Source organism: Vitis riparia, chromosome 3 (genome assembly GCF_004353265.1).
Source record: "Vitis riparia cultivar Riparia Gloire de Montpellier isolate 1030 chromosome 3, EGFV_Vit.rip_1.0, whole genome shotgun sequence".
NCBI lineage: Eukaryota > Viridiplantae > Streptophyta > Magnoliopsida > Vitales > Vitaceae > Vitis > Vitis riparia.
In genome coordinates, this window is record NC_048433.1 from 1,896,486 (window position 1) to 1,912,865 (window position 16,380).

General features: G+C 33.9%; 2 protein-coding genes across 7 annotated transcripts; both read right to left on the reverse strand.

Moving 5' to 3' along the window:
• Positions 1-44: 44 nt before the first annotated feature.
• On the reverse strand, positions 45-3,328 carry LOC117911099 (probable polyamine transporter At1g31830). Of its 6 annotated transcripts, none has more exons than XM_034825285.1 (3): positions 2,851-3,328; positions 2,513-2,593; positions 45-1,619 (listed from the first exon to the last, which is right to left on the reverse strand). In XM_034825285.1, exons 2-3 carry the CDS (start codon positions 2,519-2,521, stop codon positions 168-170), a joined length of 1,461 nt encoding a protein of 486 aa, XP_034681176.1. In that variant the 5' UTR covers positions 2,522-2,593; positions 2,851-3,328; the 3' UTR covers positions 45-167. The 6 variants fall into 6 exon arrangements, with proteins under 6 accessions (XP_034681176.1, XP_034681178.1, XP_034681182.1 ...); XM_034825287.1 differs by having other exon boundaries at positions 2,519-2,593; positions 2,851-3,326; XM_034825291.1 differs by lacking the exon at positions 2,513-2,593 and having other exon boundaries at positions 3,134-3,326.
• Positions 3,329-8,663: 5,335 nt separating this feature from the next.
• On the reverse strand, positions 8,664-11,302 carry LOC117910853 (pentatricopeptide repeat-containing protein At4g35130, chloroplastic). Its single transcript, XM_034825030.1, has one exon. It carries the CDS (start codon positions 11,178-11,180, stop codon positions 8,772-8,774), a length of 2,409 nt encoding a protein of 802 aa, XP_034680921.1. The 5' UTR covers positions 11,181-11,302; the 3' UTR covers positions 8,664-8,771.
• Between the last annotated feature and the right edge of the window lie 5,078 nt (positions 11,303-16,380).

Sequence of the window (16,380 nt, forward strand, 5' to 3'; positions counted from 1 at the left end):
ATCACTGGCACTGAACTTCACATTCTCATTCACCCTCTATAAAATAGGAATAACTCTGGGCCACATATTCATAATCATCTTAAGATGTTTATAAACACAACTAGGACAAAAAGTTCAAATAAAAGGAGGCTAAATCTCATTATTACATTGTCAAAGTCTGAGGTTTGCTACTGTTTCCCTGATTCGGTATCTCCATGGTAGGCAGAATGAAAATCTGGAAGGTCAGAACTCATGGAGAACCTGAGCCATCTCTTTTTCTCAGCATAAAGGAGACAAGGCTGCATAACAAGCCCAATCATCACAGCCAAGAGACTAATAACCATGACTTTGAAAGAAGCAAGAGCTAATACCACACAAATCAATAAGGTTGGGGGTATACACATCAAAATTGCTCCAGTTGTACCAACAGGTATCATATAAGGCCGGGATGCTGCTGGGTATCTCATCCTTAACTTTACAAATGCTATGAATTCCATAATCATTCCAAAACAGTATAAGAAGTTCTCTGCAGCTACAATCTCTTGAAAGCTCAACCATGAGAGCAAAATCACACCAGATGCAGAAAATAAAATCCCAGTAAGAGGGGTCCCATAGCGAGACCTCTTGGCAAAGAAATCTGGGAGCATCCCACGTTCTGCCATCCCCAAAAGCTGAAAGGAGTCACTGCTCATCTCGGCCACAAACATCCCCATGTTTGACAGAGCTGAGGCCCCTTGGATCCAACTTCGTAACCATATACCTCCTAGAATCTTAGCAATATCTGCGAAATACCCATCAACCCACATCTCCCGATCAAGTGGTATAGCTCCTGTACCAACCAGAAGAGGAACAAAATACCCTAGAACAACCAAAATAAGAGCATAAAAAAGAGCTTTTGGCAGAGTTTTATTGGGGTTCTCCACCTCTCCTGCAAGAGTACTAATTGAGTCCCAGTAGTTCAGATTCCAGAAGAGAGTGTTTAAATACAAACCCCAGTTTACATTGTGCAGGTCTATAACAAACCATCTTGAAGGCTCCAGTTCAGGAATTGCCACCAGTCCCATAACGACAAAAGGAAGAATTGAGAACACTCCTAATAGCACAGCAACCCATCCCACAATGGTCAAACCTCTGTAGTTCATGTAAGTGAGAGCCAGCGTCAAAGCTAGAACCGCTATTATCCTAGGCAACCCACCTTCTAAACCTGGGATTGCTGATTTCAGATAATCTAGAAACAGAACTGGGTATAGCGCATTATCAATGACTCCACTCAACCACTTCATCCAACCTTGCTGAAAACCCCAATAGGGGCCCAAAGCCGAAGAAACCCAAACCACATATCCACCATTCTCCGGGAACATTGTACCCATTTCTGCAGTTATTAAGGCTTCTGGGATGCTCCATATAAATGGGAAAAGCAGAAAGCCAAGAAGAGCTAAAAGGGGGCCAGCTGCCTGGACAGTGTCTTCAACACCGAACGGACCCCCAGAGACCTCATAGAAGATAAGGAAAACAAGAGGTATAATGGAAACCTTCTTGAAATTATCATACTTGGGAGAAGCATCGTCCTCCTCCAAACCCACATATTCAGCATTCCGCATTTGGACAGAAGTTTGCTGATTTGTTAAATTCCTCTGTTTCTGCATCCAATATCAAATTCGCAAGGAGTAAATGATGAAGAAAATGAAGAAAAACATTAAACTTTTAGATCAGAAAATAAAGTGAATTCCAGGATTTTTTTTATTTATTTATTGATAGACAACAGATTGAATTGATAAACACCTACAATTAGGGGGCACACCCTATGTATACTGACAATTTACAAACAAAACCCAACTAGGCTGCATGACCTACAATAGGGAGGCTAGTCTCCGTTAAGGACATCCAAAATTCCAAAACCCGTTGAGACCACTCTAATACTTCAGACTTTGGTCAAGACATCTCCTCCACCTGGACATCCAAAATTCCAAAACCCGTTGAGACCACTCTAATAGTTCAGACTTTGGTCGGACATCTCCTCCACCTGAAAAGTCCTAGGATTTCCTTGCCCCAGATACACCAAAATAGACAAATCATCGGAGCCAACAGGTAATTAAAAGCATATTTGACACACTACCCACAACAGGTAATTAATAATTTTCTTCGGCTTTACTCATTTTCAGCACAGGACCAAATTCCAATCCACTTAATAAATAGGCTTCTCAATTACTACACATACATACCCTATCTACTTACCTCCCCACCCTGCCCTACCCTTCTAATTGAGGAACAGAAAGCTCCCGAAAAGCTTGGCTTGATTTCCAAACAATCTTGTTCCACAATCAAGCCATTCAATCTCAAAATTGAGTTTCAAGCTTGGTTTTCCAACAAGCCACACCCAAATCATGGGTTCTGCACCAGTGGTAACATAATCCTCAACAATCTCACAGAGGAAAGATTTCCCAAGAAAATTTTGGAAAATATCGGTCATACTAATAATCAAAGCCACGGCGCAACAAAATGTAGGTGTTCTCAAAACTATAATTGAAAAGACCTTCACCATTTTGCAATCCCCTTTCTGTCATAGTACTGAGAATCTGTGGTAATCTTCCTCCTTTGCATGATACAACAAATCCTGACCACCACAGCAACTGTATTTTCACTCAGAGAATAACAAACACATCCAAAAACAGAAAACACAGACACAGAGCACTTGAAAGTTATACACAAACGAAAATGGGTTTCCTCCAAACCCTTCAATTAGCAGGTAAAACACACTTCGTCGGTCCATTTACAAGCAGAAAAATAAAAGACAGAACACGAGTTTACTCCAACTGGGAAGAAAAAGAAGAAAGGAAAAAAAAAAAAAAAAATCAACCAAAGAACGAATACCTCGTCGTCAAACCACCAAACCCACAAATTTGATACACAATTTACAAACCCAACAACCAAATTTGAGGAGAAGGGGCTCCGGACTACAAGAAAAACAAGATAGTGGTGCTAACAGCTAACCATTAAAGGGGTAAAGTGGGTTTGGTGGCTGTGTCATAAATCATAATATCACGAACGAGCCGTAGAGGTGGGTCAACACGCGTCCTCTTCAGAGGAAATGCTGTGCCGACACACCATAAAGCCATCGATTTAGCATTTACTTTACAGAGTTTTTTGGCATTACTTCAACAGCGTTTTGGCGTCAATCCAGATAACCCCATCTCTGGTTTTCTTGGAATTCTATGAACCGCAGATTTTGAAACTCAGAGCTGGTGAATCAGAGAATTATAGAGAGGCTGAGATGCGGATTTTTTTGGTAGTTGATGTTGGATCAAAGTGGAAAAGACAGTTGGTTGGGTCTTGAAAGATTGAGTGAACGACGTCGTTTTGATTCTTTAGTGTATCCACCTCTTGCCTAGAAAAGCTGAAGCATTCTCAAGTGAATGGCACGTGGTGGCTCCACAAAGCAAAAAGAGAAATAAAAAATTTCTAATCCTTCGTAGTTCATTCTGATCATGATGGTCAGCAAAATGAAGAATAAAATAAAAGAGTAAAAGGAGAGAGGCGCCTAAGTAGGTTAAAATTGAAATAGGCCCACCAACATCGATGTAGTAAGATAATTTTGGGCCAACTAAGGCCCATTTCCCACTTACATAGCGCTAAGCAGGGCCCGTTCTCATGTTGTGCTGGGCTGGGCTGGGCTGGGCTGGGCTAGGCACGGTCCGCTTGCCTTGGGGTAAACTAGACTAGGTCAAGTCATGACTAGATTCTCCCTGAGCCTTGTGGTCCTATAATAAGTAGCGTTTTCGTTAGAAATGTTTTGTAAGGAGATTAGCTTACTGTTTGGACATAAAAAATAAAAATAAAAAATAAAAATTTGATAATGATTTTGGCCCTTTTGGGTAACAATATAATAATAATAATAATAATAATAATAAAAGATTTTAAGAGAATCACTCACCCAACAATTGTGGATAGATTAGAAGAGTGATTTTTATATTTTTAAAAATGAATTTCAAAATTTTATCAAATACTTAATTTCTATAAGAAAAGACTTCCATTAGGTTTAAGAATGTACTTTTAGATTAGAAGAGTGATTCTTTAGATTTTTAAAAGTGAATTTTAAAATTTTATCAAATACTTAATTTATATAAGAAAAGACTTCTATCCCATTAAAATAACATCAAACAGGTTTAAGAATGTGTTTTTTAATGTGTGTTTGTCAGTAATTTTAACAAGTGTTAATAATATTTCTTACATTTTAAATTTTTTATATTTCAAATATTAAAAATGTCAAAAACACTTCTTAAAATCATTATAAAACGTATTTTAAGACTACGTTTGATAGTGATTGTAGAAATTTTTTTTATCATTCTTAACACTTAAAAAGATAAAAAATTTTAAATATTAAAAATATTAAAAATACTTATTAAAATCACTATTAAACGAAATCTTAGTACTTTTACTTAAAGTGTTTTTAATGAATACGTTGTTTTGAAATGTTTTTTTTTAGAATCACCGTTAAATATTTCTTCATGGAATACTAAAAGTGATTTTTAATTGTTTAAAAGTGATTTTTAATTGTTTAAAAGTATTCTTTGAAACTTGTGACTAATTTTTAATTTTTTTTTTTATATTACAAGGGTTTTCTAAAAGCACTGTACTAAACATAATTTAAGTTCATTTGAGAGTCCGTTTGATAGCATTTTTAAAAAGTACTTTGTTTAAAAAGTGCTTATGAAGAAAAATCAACTATTCAAAAAAAATTTTAAAATATTTTTACAAAATTAAAACATTACTTACACTGTTTCTTGGATAAAGAATTGATAAGTCATTCCATAAAAAATAATATATATTATTTTATAAATTCATTTTTAGGTTTTCCTTTTAAACCAAAAATTTAATTTTGTCATAAAAAGTTTTTATTTTTCAAAATAAATTGTATAAAAAAAATTTGAGATATATATATCTTATATCTTAGATTATCTTTTATTATATATCATATTGAAGATAATAAAAAAAAAGATTCATAATATATCTCATTATTTATTTATCTCATATGATTGAACATATAATTATTCAATCCAATATCAAGTATGTTATCCTTTTTTTTCTTTTCATTCTGTTGATCAAATATGGTAAGAGGTAAAAAAACAGTAAAAGAACGAAAAAAATTAATAAATAAATAAGAAAAGTGATGATTTTTTTTAATTAATCTTAATAATTTTTATTTTGTATTTAATTATTGACTACAACTAGTAAAACTTTGGGATATTTTCAAAAGAGGTTAGGATGCGGTTATTGCCATGAGTTCCGCTTGAAGTTATCTTTGCTCAAAATTAAAGTATCATAGGCAAAATCAATAGTCGTTGAATAAAAATCCTAAAACTTCCAATTTATTTAAATAAAAATAAAAATAAAAATTATTTTTTCTTAATTTATCATCATAAATATGCAAAAAAATCAGTTAAAAAGACGGAAAATAAAAAGTTCGTCGTTGTCTGTTTTACTATTCCCCATGAGCTCTCTCTATCCCCGTCGTCTCCATCGTGAGTGACATTGTCATATTAAAGCCAAATCTTTATATTCTCAGCAAATTCAGTCTCCCAAGCTGATAGTTCTCATCTACACTCTCTCCCATCCTCTCCGTCAACCTCTGCAAAACCTTCCAAATCTGTATATGCAAATTAGAGAAGAATTCTTTTCCACCAAGCCTTGATTTTCGTTTATGTAAAAAAGGAATGGGTTCAATTAAGGAAGTTTCTGATCTTCAATTATCATTCAACTCCCACGCCTCTGGCTTCCATCCGCTGCCCAACGGCTACCACGGCTCCGACGTGGAGATGGTGTCTCTGCAAGCTATCACGTACACAAGTCTGAGGGACATATTGCCGGCAGCGGCGCCAGCGGTAGTGTCGCCGTCTTATTCGAGGAGGCAGAGCTGGGAGGAGATACCCATCAAAAACCCACTTGTGCAGAAGGGCGCGTGGGCTTATCTAAGGCCGATGACGGCGGTGCCGGAGTCGGGTCGCCGGGGAGTCTGGGCAGCGTTGAAGGACAAGTGCGGGTGTGGAGGTGGGGTGGGGTGTCTTGGGTTTTTAAACGACGTCGTTTTGGCCTTGATTAGCGGAGCAGTTGAGGGCTTTTTTGGTAATAGAGACGAGCCCGAGGATATTGATGACGATGACGAGGATGATGATGACGACAAAAGTTGACATGTGGGTTTTTTCTTTTTTTTTGGACTATATATATATTTTTTGAATTTTAGTTTTGACTGGTAGACACAGAGATTTCAGATTTTAGATGGAGATCTTTGATTTTTTATTTTTATTTTTATTTTGAATGATTTGTTAGGTGGGTGACGTGTAAAGTTTGTACATAGATTAAGGCAAATTTTATTGGATGTATTGAAAGCAATTTTGGAGGAAAAAAAAAACCATGATTATTATTTTATTTCTCTCCTTTTCTTTCCCTAATTTTTGGTATAAATGTTAGTTGAATGTAAATCATATATATGTGCTTTATTTCCTAAAGTGGATTATTAGAATAAATTAAAATAATAGAAGCAATTTTAATGCTTCATCTAAATATATTCTCTTACTATTTCATATTTTAAGATGAAATATGATTTTTTTAATAATGATTTATAAAAATATTTATCTTAAAGTCTGTTTACGATATTTTTACTCGAAGTGTTTTTAATTTTAGTAGAAGTGAAAGTGTTTTTTGAAATTATTTTTGAGATAATCACTTATAAGCGTTTCTCTAAAAAAAAATATTATAAGTGATTTTTCATATTTTTAAAAATGTTTTCTAAATCTTACTAAACACCTAATTTAAAAAAAAAAAATTAAGTTAAAAATATTTTTAAAATCGCTACCAAATGAATTCTTATACATTTTTATATCAAAAGTGTTCTGATTTGATAATATTTAATTATAAGGGTGTTGGGAAGCTTATTTAGAAAGTATTTTTTTTTTTAATTTAGAAATAGGTTTAACAAACTTTGAATAAAAAAAAGTTTTTTTTTTTTAAATTTACTCTATATTATTTTTTATCAAAGAGTCTTTTTTGTATTTTAACTCTAATGTGATGTTTGTTTTTTTAATTAAATAAAAAATTTTAAAATATTTGATTTTTTTTATTTAACTAAATATAATTTGTTGATATTAAATAATATAATTAAACCGAACTTATTAATAACAAATTTATTTTAATTATATTAGTTGATATTAATGGGTTACTTTGAACTGAATAGAAAAAGTTAAATATTTTAATTTTTTCTATTCAATTAAAAGACAAATACTATTTATGTTTTTATTATGTAATATTAATAAATTTTTAAATATTAATTTAGGTAGCTGACGTTAGAATTTTAATATTTTTTGCTTTAATAATTTGTCAAGAGATGAGGTGTCAGTTTTTTTTTATTATTGCAATAGAAATTTGCAATTAAAAAAATTTGGATGATAAACCACTAGACTACACAATTATTATTAAATAGATTTGTTTATTGGCCCAACAGTTTTGGATAGACTATTAAATACGTTTCCACAGCTACAAGTTTTGTCCTTTTATAATTCAAAGAAAGAAAACTAGCATCATGTTCTGTTGTTTGGTTGAAGGGGAAAAAAAAAAAAAAAAACAAGACTTAGGCTTTTGGTTTTTTACTTTGTGTTCTTTTCTTTTCATAAAGGTTTTGATGAACCAATTTTTATTTAATTATTTATTTTTAAATAATTAAATTCTTTGAAAGTTTTGAGCAAGTCAATTTTACCTTGATAATATAAGTGTCAAGTCGTCAAAGATGGTTTAGTCACCCATTTTTTTTCTTATAAATATTATTTGTTTTAGGTCAAAATCATAAACTTCTTTCATTAACTAATCTAAGCTCATGATAAGACCCCTAATTATTTACAATTTATGGGGTGATTAGTTAAAAGTGCTTTGACCAATTATTTGTTAATTTTGTTATTAATTAGTGTTAGAGTTTGATGATTGGCATTCTATTTGCTCTAACCTAAAAAGCTTATAGTGCAACATATGTGATGGAATTATAATTATGAGATTTTTTAGAGGATTTGTGATGGTAGCGGTATGGACCTGTTTTGTTAATTACTCTAATACACACACACACACACACATATATATATATATATATATATATATATATAACCGCTCGTAATTCCCTCATCTTGTACCAATATTTTGATATAATGGATTTCCTTCTCTTTTACCTGTGGTTTTTTTCCCATCTAGGGTTTTCCACGTAAATTTGTGTTTTTATTCTGTTTTTTCATTGCCCATTCTCCTTATTGTGTAACAATTAGTTTAAATTTAATGTCTTTTAGTTTAGTATTTATCCTAGGATAATTGTTCAGTTTAAGGTAGTTAGCTTACAGTTAGCCACATTTGAGTGTTGGCTTTGGATTCAACTCATGAAATGACCATGGTGAGCTTGACCCCAGGGTTTGGGGTGTCACATCTACTGAACGAGTACCTTGAAGCTTAGGCTCAGCTCCTCATTTTTTTGGATGACCAAGGCTTGGAGCTCAGCTGTTCTGTTGTGAACCTTTTTTTGGATGGATCCATGCTTCAATCATCCATGACTTTCTGCCATGCTGGGTCGTCTGCAAGAAAACCTCAGATTTGGGTAAGCAACAAGAAGAAAAGAAGTGGAGAAACTCTGAAAAATGTGGTGGATTCTGAACCCAAGATGAAACAGATTAATTTCATTACTCCTGTGATACAATAAATACATGGATGAAGAGATGTTTACATCGTGTTAATTACCAAAGAAAATGTTTTTGAAACAACTCTGGTCACCAATAATCTCCACATGAACAATGCCCACCGTTGAAGTGGTGAAAGATCTTTGAATCCCTGACTATTATCTCTCTTTTAGTTGTCTCTGAAATCCTCTTTGCAAATCTATGGCAAGCTTCACATATTCTAATGTTTTTTCTTACAAGAACAGGGTTTCCAATAGTTGTTGAGATCAAGCCAAAGCAAATTGCTAACCTCAAACTGTGACTTTTTGGCGAGTTTGCTCTTTTTTTCTCTAAATCAGATGGTCTGAACTTGGTGAGACTATGAACATAAACATCTTCTCCTATCTTCTTTGAGATGATATCTAACACATCATAGACCATGTTGATTTCATTGTCGGACCGATCTTGATTCACGAACCTGAAAGTCTTACTACTGAGGTCAACCACACTACATCCAACTGATTTTTCTAATCCCTCTTTCTTCATATGAAATTTAATCCGCTCCGCATCTTCCCACCTCCCCGCTTCAGCATACATATTAGAAAGCAAGACATAACAACCAGTATTGTCGTGTTCCAGGGATAAAATGTGCTCAGCTGCAATTTCAGCTAACTCTACATCTCCTTTGTTTCTACTTGCAGTCAACAAAGATCCCCATATTCTGGCTGTGGGAGCCAGTGGCATTTCTTCAATGAAATTCTTGGCATGGTCAAGATTCCCGGTGCGACCAATAAGATCAAGTATACAACCATAATGCTCTATTCCCGGATTGATATTGTAGTCTCTTTTCATTGAATTGAAGTATTCCCACCCTTCATTGACCAAGCCAGCAACACTACAAGATAATAACAAGGAAACAAAAGTACTGCCATTAGGTTCAAAGCCCTTCTCCCTCATCTCAGAGAACAATTCAATGGAAATTCTCCCGAACCCATGAATGGCATAAGCCATAATGACCGTGTTCCATGAAATGACATCCTTAAAAGTCATCCTATCAAAAATTTCCCTTGCTCTCAGGAGATTCCCACATTTTCCATACATAAAAACAATAGAATTAGAGACAAAGGTATTTGAATCAAGCTTTACTTTCGTGACATAACCATGAATTTGTTCTGCCTCTCTCAATGAGGCTAACTCGGCATAGGCGGGCAGGATGCTAGCAATTGTAGTTGCATCTGGTTTAAGAGTCTTGTTGCAAAGATCTTGGAACAGTGTCATGGCCTTCCTGTTCTCCCCATTTTTCATATAAGAAGCGATCATGGCATTCCAAGATATCAAATTCCTTTCATTCATTTGACCAAACAAACATTCTGCTGGTTTCAGCTTTCCGCACTCTCCATACATATCTACCAGAGCAGTCTCCAAGACCAGATGAGGGAGAAACCCATTTCTAATTGCAAAGCCATGAACAGATTTACCCAGCAAGATTGCTTCTAACTGTGCACAAGAAGGGAGCAAGTTTATCATTGTAATCCAATCAGGATGCAATTTTCCAGCCTCCTGCATCTTTCTCACATAAGCAAATGACTCAAAGGATTGTGCATTTAGAGAATATCCCCCTATCATAGCATTCCATGCCACAATGCTTTTATCAGTAATTTGATCAAACAACCTCTCTGCATAATCCATCCTACCACATTTTGCATACATGTCTACCAGTGATGTCTGAACCATAACATCCAATTCAAGCCTACTTCGCATCATTTGGCAGTGAATTTCCTTCCCATTTCGCAGAAAACCCTCAAGAGAACAAGCACCAAGTATGCCAATCACACTGAACCTATCCAGTTTAATACCAGATGCTTGCATTTCACGAAAACACGACAGTGATCTCCAACCATCCCCAACTGAAACGTACCCACTAATCATAGAATTCCAAGAAACCAAGTCCCTAACAGGCATTTCCCGGAACACCATCTCCGCAGACACAATACACCCAATCTTCGCATACATAATAATAAGTGAATTCCCAATATAAACATCCAAATCCAACCCACTCTTAATCACTTTCCCATGAACCCTCTCTCCTTCTGCCAAATCATACAACCCACCACACGCCTTTATCACAAACGGGTAAGTGAAATTATCACCTCTAACCCCTCCGAATTCCATTCTATGGTAAAAATCAACCGCATCCCAAAACAATCCATTATCAACAAACCCTCTAATCATCACATTCCAAATGAAAGTATCACACTGACGCATATTCTCAAACAGGTCGAGTGCCTTCTTCATGTACCCACGTTCCACATACGAGGAAAGAGCTCTAGTGAGCGAGACACTGTTTCGTTCAACCAAAAACGATTGATTTCTCTTACTTCGGGCTGTTTTGAAGATCCGTGGCTTCAGTATTAGGTCAGTGTCCGGGTTTGTTTGTGGGGTTCGGGCTCGTTTTTCCCTCGAAGCGTTTCTGGGTCGTTTGGAATTGTAGAAGTAGGTGTGAGGGAAGGTTGAAGCCATCTTCAGCTGGTTTGGAGTTCGAAATATTCAGGCACTGGAGAAGTAGCCGTTGGAATGCAAAACCTGCAAATCCATGGGTGGTGATTTCTCCATTTTTGGCGGGTGGAGTATTACCGTTAATTCTGGTAATGTGTCCGCCAAGAAACACCTCTCAACTAATAAAAATGGGTTTTTATTTTAAATCTATTTCTATTCCTTTTAAATAAAATAAAAAAAATCTTTAATTGTATTAAAAATACATATATATTACAAATTTTTACAATTTATTTTTATGAGAAGTAAATCTTTTTATTATATATGTATTAAAAAGAAAAAAAATGAAAATTAAGTTAAATTATTATTATTAAATTTTTTTTTTCCAAATCTATTTTATTAGGAACAGAGGAGGTTCTAGAAAAATATTAAAAAATGGGTTTTTATTTTAAATCTATTTCTATATCTTTAATTGTATTAAAAATACATATATATTACAAAATTTTACAATTTATTTTTATGAGAAGTAAATCTTTTTATTATATATGTATTAAAAAGAAAAAAAAATGAAAATTAAGTTAAATTATTATTATTTAAATTTTTTTTTTCCAAATCTATTTTATTAGGAACAGAGGAGGTTCTAGAAAAATATTAAAAAATGGGTTTTTATTTTAAATCTATTTCTATATCTTTAATTGTATTAAAAATACATATATATTACAAATTTTTATAATTTATTTTTATGAGAAGTAAATCTTTTTATTATATATGTATTAAAAAGAAAAAAAATGAAAATTAAGTTAAATTATTATTATTTTAATTTTTTTTTCCAAATCTATTTTATTAGGAACAGAGGAGGTTCTAGAAAAATATTAAAAAATGATTTTATTTAGATATATAAATAAAAAAATATTTTAAAAAATATGAAAAAAAAAAAGAGTTTGACAAAAATGCATTCCATCATAATTTAATTTTTTTTCCTCATAACTTTTCCACAAATAACTAAACAAATTTATTTTTAATAAATTTTCTTTATTTTGTTTTCCTTCAAACTTTCTTGGAAGCATATATATATATATAACCTTTAGTTTATGTTTGGTGTGAAAATATAAGGAAAAGAAATAGAAAAAACAGATAGAAGAAAAACAAATAAAAAATAAATTCAAAACTAATGATTACTCATAAATATTACTTCAAAATCTTTTTACTTATTTTAATTCTTTCATACAAAAATTAAATAATTTAAAAATATTCAAAATTTTAATTAATTTTAATTATATTTGATTTTTTTTTTCTAATAAGATAATCAAATATTAAAAAAAAAATTGTTTTCCTTAATATTTTTTTTAATTACTTTCTCGGATTCAAACACCAGTAAGAAGATTTCAAAAAATTCTTTAAAAATAATCGTTTAGAAAAATTTCACATCATAAAATTCAGAATAGCCTGGCACCGAGACCCAAAATCAGCTTCTGTGGGAGAAGACTGAGCCTTGCAGAACCATGTGTCTGACATATAAGTCGATGGCCGTCTCCGTTTATCCATGGTCTCCATGGCCGGCTGGTTCAGGTATGCATACTTGCTCTTTGTCCACTGCACATGTTCACATGTTCAGTAAGAGAGGCAATGAATTTTTATATATAAACTATTACCCGAGTCAAAGTCATTATTAATTTTAGCATAAACTCAATATTTTTTAAACCGTTTAATATTTGCTACATCCTCAAACTCTTTTCTATCAACCCTCGTCTCTTTTGTTGCTTTAATTCAGGAAGTGATGAAAGAGGAAAAGATATGGAGCATCAGGCAGCGCCGCAGTGGCATGACCATGGCTCCTCGTCTGCTAATCCAACCTAACTTTCAAGCTATGTCCATGCAGTTGATTTTAACAATTCTGGTTAATCTCTATACTTCATGAATCAAAATCTGCAGGATGGAGGGGCGGGCCAATGGGCAAGTATTGACTCGTTGGTGTGGAAAAATAGGCATGAAATTATGAGTCATGTGCTTGTTTTGTCGCTCATGTAACGTATTACTCGATGGTGACATTTTCGGTTGTGTTCAACTACCCAATTCATAATCAAAAGCTTAAATTATGAGTGGACGGATTCTTTTTCGAAAGGGTGAGAAAAGGGACTACCAATCACCTCCTGCCACACGTACAAAACACCAAGAAATGTTGTGTCGCAGATGCCAAGAATAAGTGTAGGCGTCGGCGTAAGAAACAGTTGGGCTAAGTAAAGCTATATAGGATTCTTTCTGATTTAGATTTAGTGGGCTTTTGTTCTCTTTTGTAAAAGGCAAAAGGCAAGCGCTTTCTTTATAGGAAGGTTTCCCATCATGTCTCTTCTTTTGAGAGGCGAGCGTTTAATAGAAAGATTCCCTTCTTAAAACAGAAAGTCTTGTATTCAAGATAACACTAATATTCATTTACTCGTTAACATGGGCACCCATGTTAGCAAAGAGTATGACCCTTAAATCGAAAAAATTGAACAATTCCTATGAGTAATTTAAGTAATTTTTCATATGTATATATATATATATTAACTAACATGGCCATAATGCTAAATGATCGGTATTAATTAATACTTTCATATCTTCGCATGATTCTTCTACGCATAAGTCACAATAAAATAGGTGATTTTGAAGGGTTAAGCACATGCTATGTCGTTAGACTAGACGAAGAACAAAATTGTCATTAACCAAATAGTGATGCTATTTCGTGTAAGTAACCATTATACATACTTTTCTAAAAAATACAAAAAATAAATGTTCTTAATATTTAAAAAATCATATTTACTCCGTAAATAAATGTCCTTAATTTTCTTTAAAATTGCATAATGTAATATCAAATATTTGAGAAAAAATGCATTAGAGATAGGATTTGGTTATCGTACCTAATCAATCTGTATACATTTAGGTTATCTTGTTTTATATCGATCTCGTTCTGATGTATATAATCTCAATCTTTTATAATTTGATATCTTTATCCAATGATCTAAATTTTGGTGACCCTTGTAGCTTAAACTTTTTTCCTTAAAGAGATAATAGATGACTGCAGAAATCAAACTAAGCCCTAAAGGTCAGGTTACATTTCTGATAAGATGGTGATCATTTTCTCATGAAATGAAATGTTCGTAGAGGTTACAATGGAAACACATGCTGAGTATACTATAAACATTGGTTTATAATTACTTAATTGATGATGATCATTTTGTTTTGAAATGAAACCGAGATATCCTTTTGGCATATCAAAGCTCCTCAGGGATGCTATGGAGTGCAGGCCTCCATGAACTCCGGCGGCTTCTGTTAGATTGGTTGCCTCTTAAAACATGCTTTCTTCGAAGAAGATTCAGGCGTTGTTCTAACGACAGGGATGGTTGATGGGCACTGCTTTTGCCACCTCTCATCACTTCAAGCATCTGCTTTAGGTCTTGTTTCTTTACTACAATCTTCATCCTCAACACCCCATCTTCATCACTATGGGAAACAACATTACTTCCTCCATTCACGTGGGCTATGGCTTCCAGCAGACTGCCCTTCACACCCTTTTGCCCCATTGCTCTCCAAAGACGAAGCTCTTTCTTCTGTGAAGCCTTCCCTTCTGCAGCCCTCAATCCCATCTCCATTTTCTTCTTATCTGACCTAAAAGCTCTGGTACCATTGAGACTTTATATAGAAATGGCACCCACCTAAGGATCGTAATAGAAACAGTTTCGGAGTGAAGCCTGGGACCCCAGATATGAAAAATGGCAGCATTTGACTTTGTTGGAAGATTTCCGAAAAACCCCATTCACCCAGCTCAGATATCAGTACCAGACATGAGAAGTTTAATAGAGTCAATGAGGAGCTTAATGTAAATGGATGAGGGCTAGGGCTCATTTGTCTAAAGATGGAGATCCGTGTTTGTACTGTTAAGCTAAGTTAGTAGCTTTTCTTGATTAGTTTATTGACTATACAATGAGTTTTCATCACATTCTCTGCATTTATATCAAGTAATGGGTCCAAATCTCACCGCCTCCTCACATGGAAACCCGATCTTTACGCAGGAATAGGCGAATAGCTGAAGAAACGCGCATACTTGAAAGGTGGGGGACTGTTTATAATATCTGAGATTGGTTAAGTATTTGGTAATGGCAGTGGACATTCCATGGAAAACTAGAAGTCGCCAATAAAGAATGGTGAAGAATAGGTGGCGTTCCTCAAGGAAATATGGTGGGTGAGAGGAGTTGGAACCTGATGCCGGAGGATCATAGGCCAAATCTGAACGACAATGGTTGAGTTCTAATTAAATTTCCTAGTTCTAAGGTTTTATATAATGGGTTTTGTCACCTGATACCATTCATTCCTCCATTTCTCAGTTTGGTTGCATTTGATAATTGATATCAGCTTGATATATATTTTGCACCATATCCTAACAACTTAAGCTTCTAAGAAAAATGAAAGCTCAAGGTTGTGTATTTTCATATGTGTTGTCTCCACATAAACAGGTATGGATTCCGTTTATTTCTGTGATCCATATCTATGAATTTTTATATTTTTCACGTATGTTCGTGTCTACTTGTGTTTGAAAAGGAGTTCTTTTGTGGGTATACATGAGGACTCCTTTCCAAAACACATATATGATTTTTTTTTTTGGTAAAGTACAAAGCAGCGTCTATTATTAATATTTTTATAAAATTAAGAATATTTATACGTAACCGAGTTTGAGATCTAAAGACAAAAAATACAAATGGAGATACCCTTTGGCTTAGGTGGCAAGGTCCCAAGACAACTGCCATGAATTTAAGTCCTAATGTTTGAATGCCTTTCACCTATTTACCCACAGCAAGAAAAAACCATAAAAAAAAACATTACAGTAACACTAACGTAACAAAGAATAAAGAGAACAAAATTTGGGATTCTTCAAAACAGAGTACTTTGGATAGGAAGCAAGTCTGTGATGAGAGCTTTAAGTCAAGGAAAGGATCCTTTGCAGTGATAAACTACCAATTGACTTAAAAAGGTTCCTGTCTCATGGGCAACCTTCTTTGGACTGAATAAACTGAGAAAAATAAATAAGCTCCCAATTGTTCCAGGACGCATTTGAGAAAGTTACATTATTTAGCTATCCATTGATCTAAATGCTTCAGCCATTATGCACCTGTTTCATGGACAACCTCCTTTTTGAATTAAGACTTACACCACTCATAAAGCAACTCTAATACTATGTTAGCTACCAATTGAT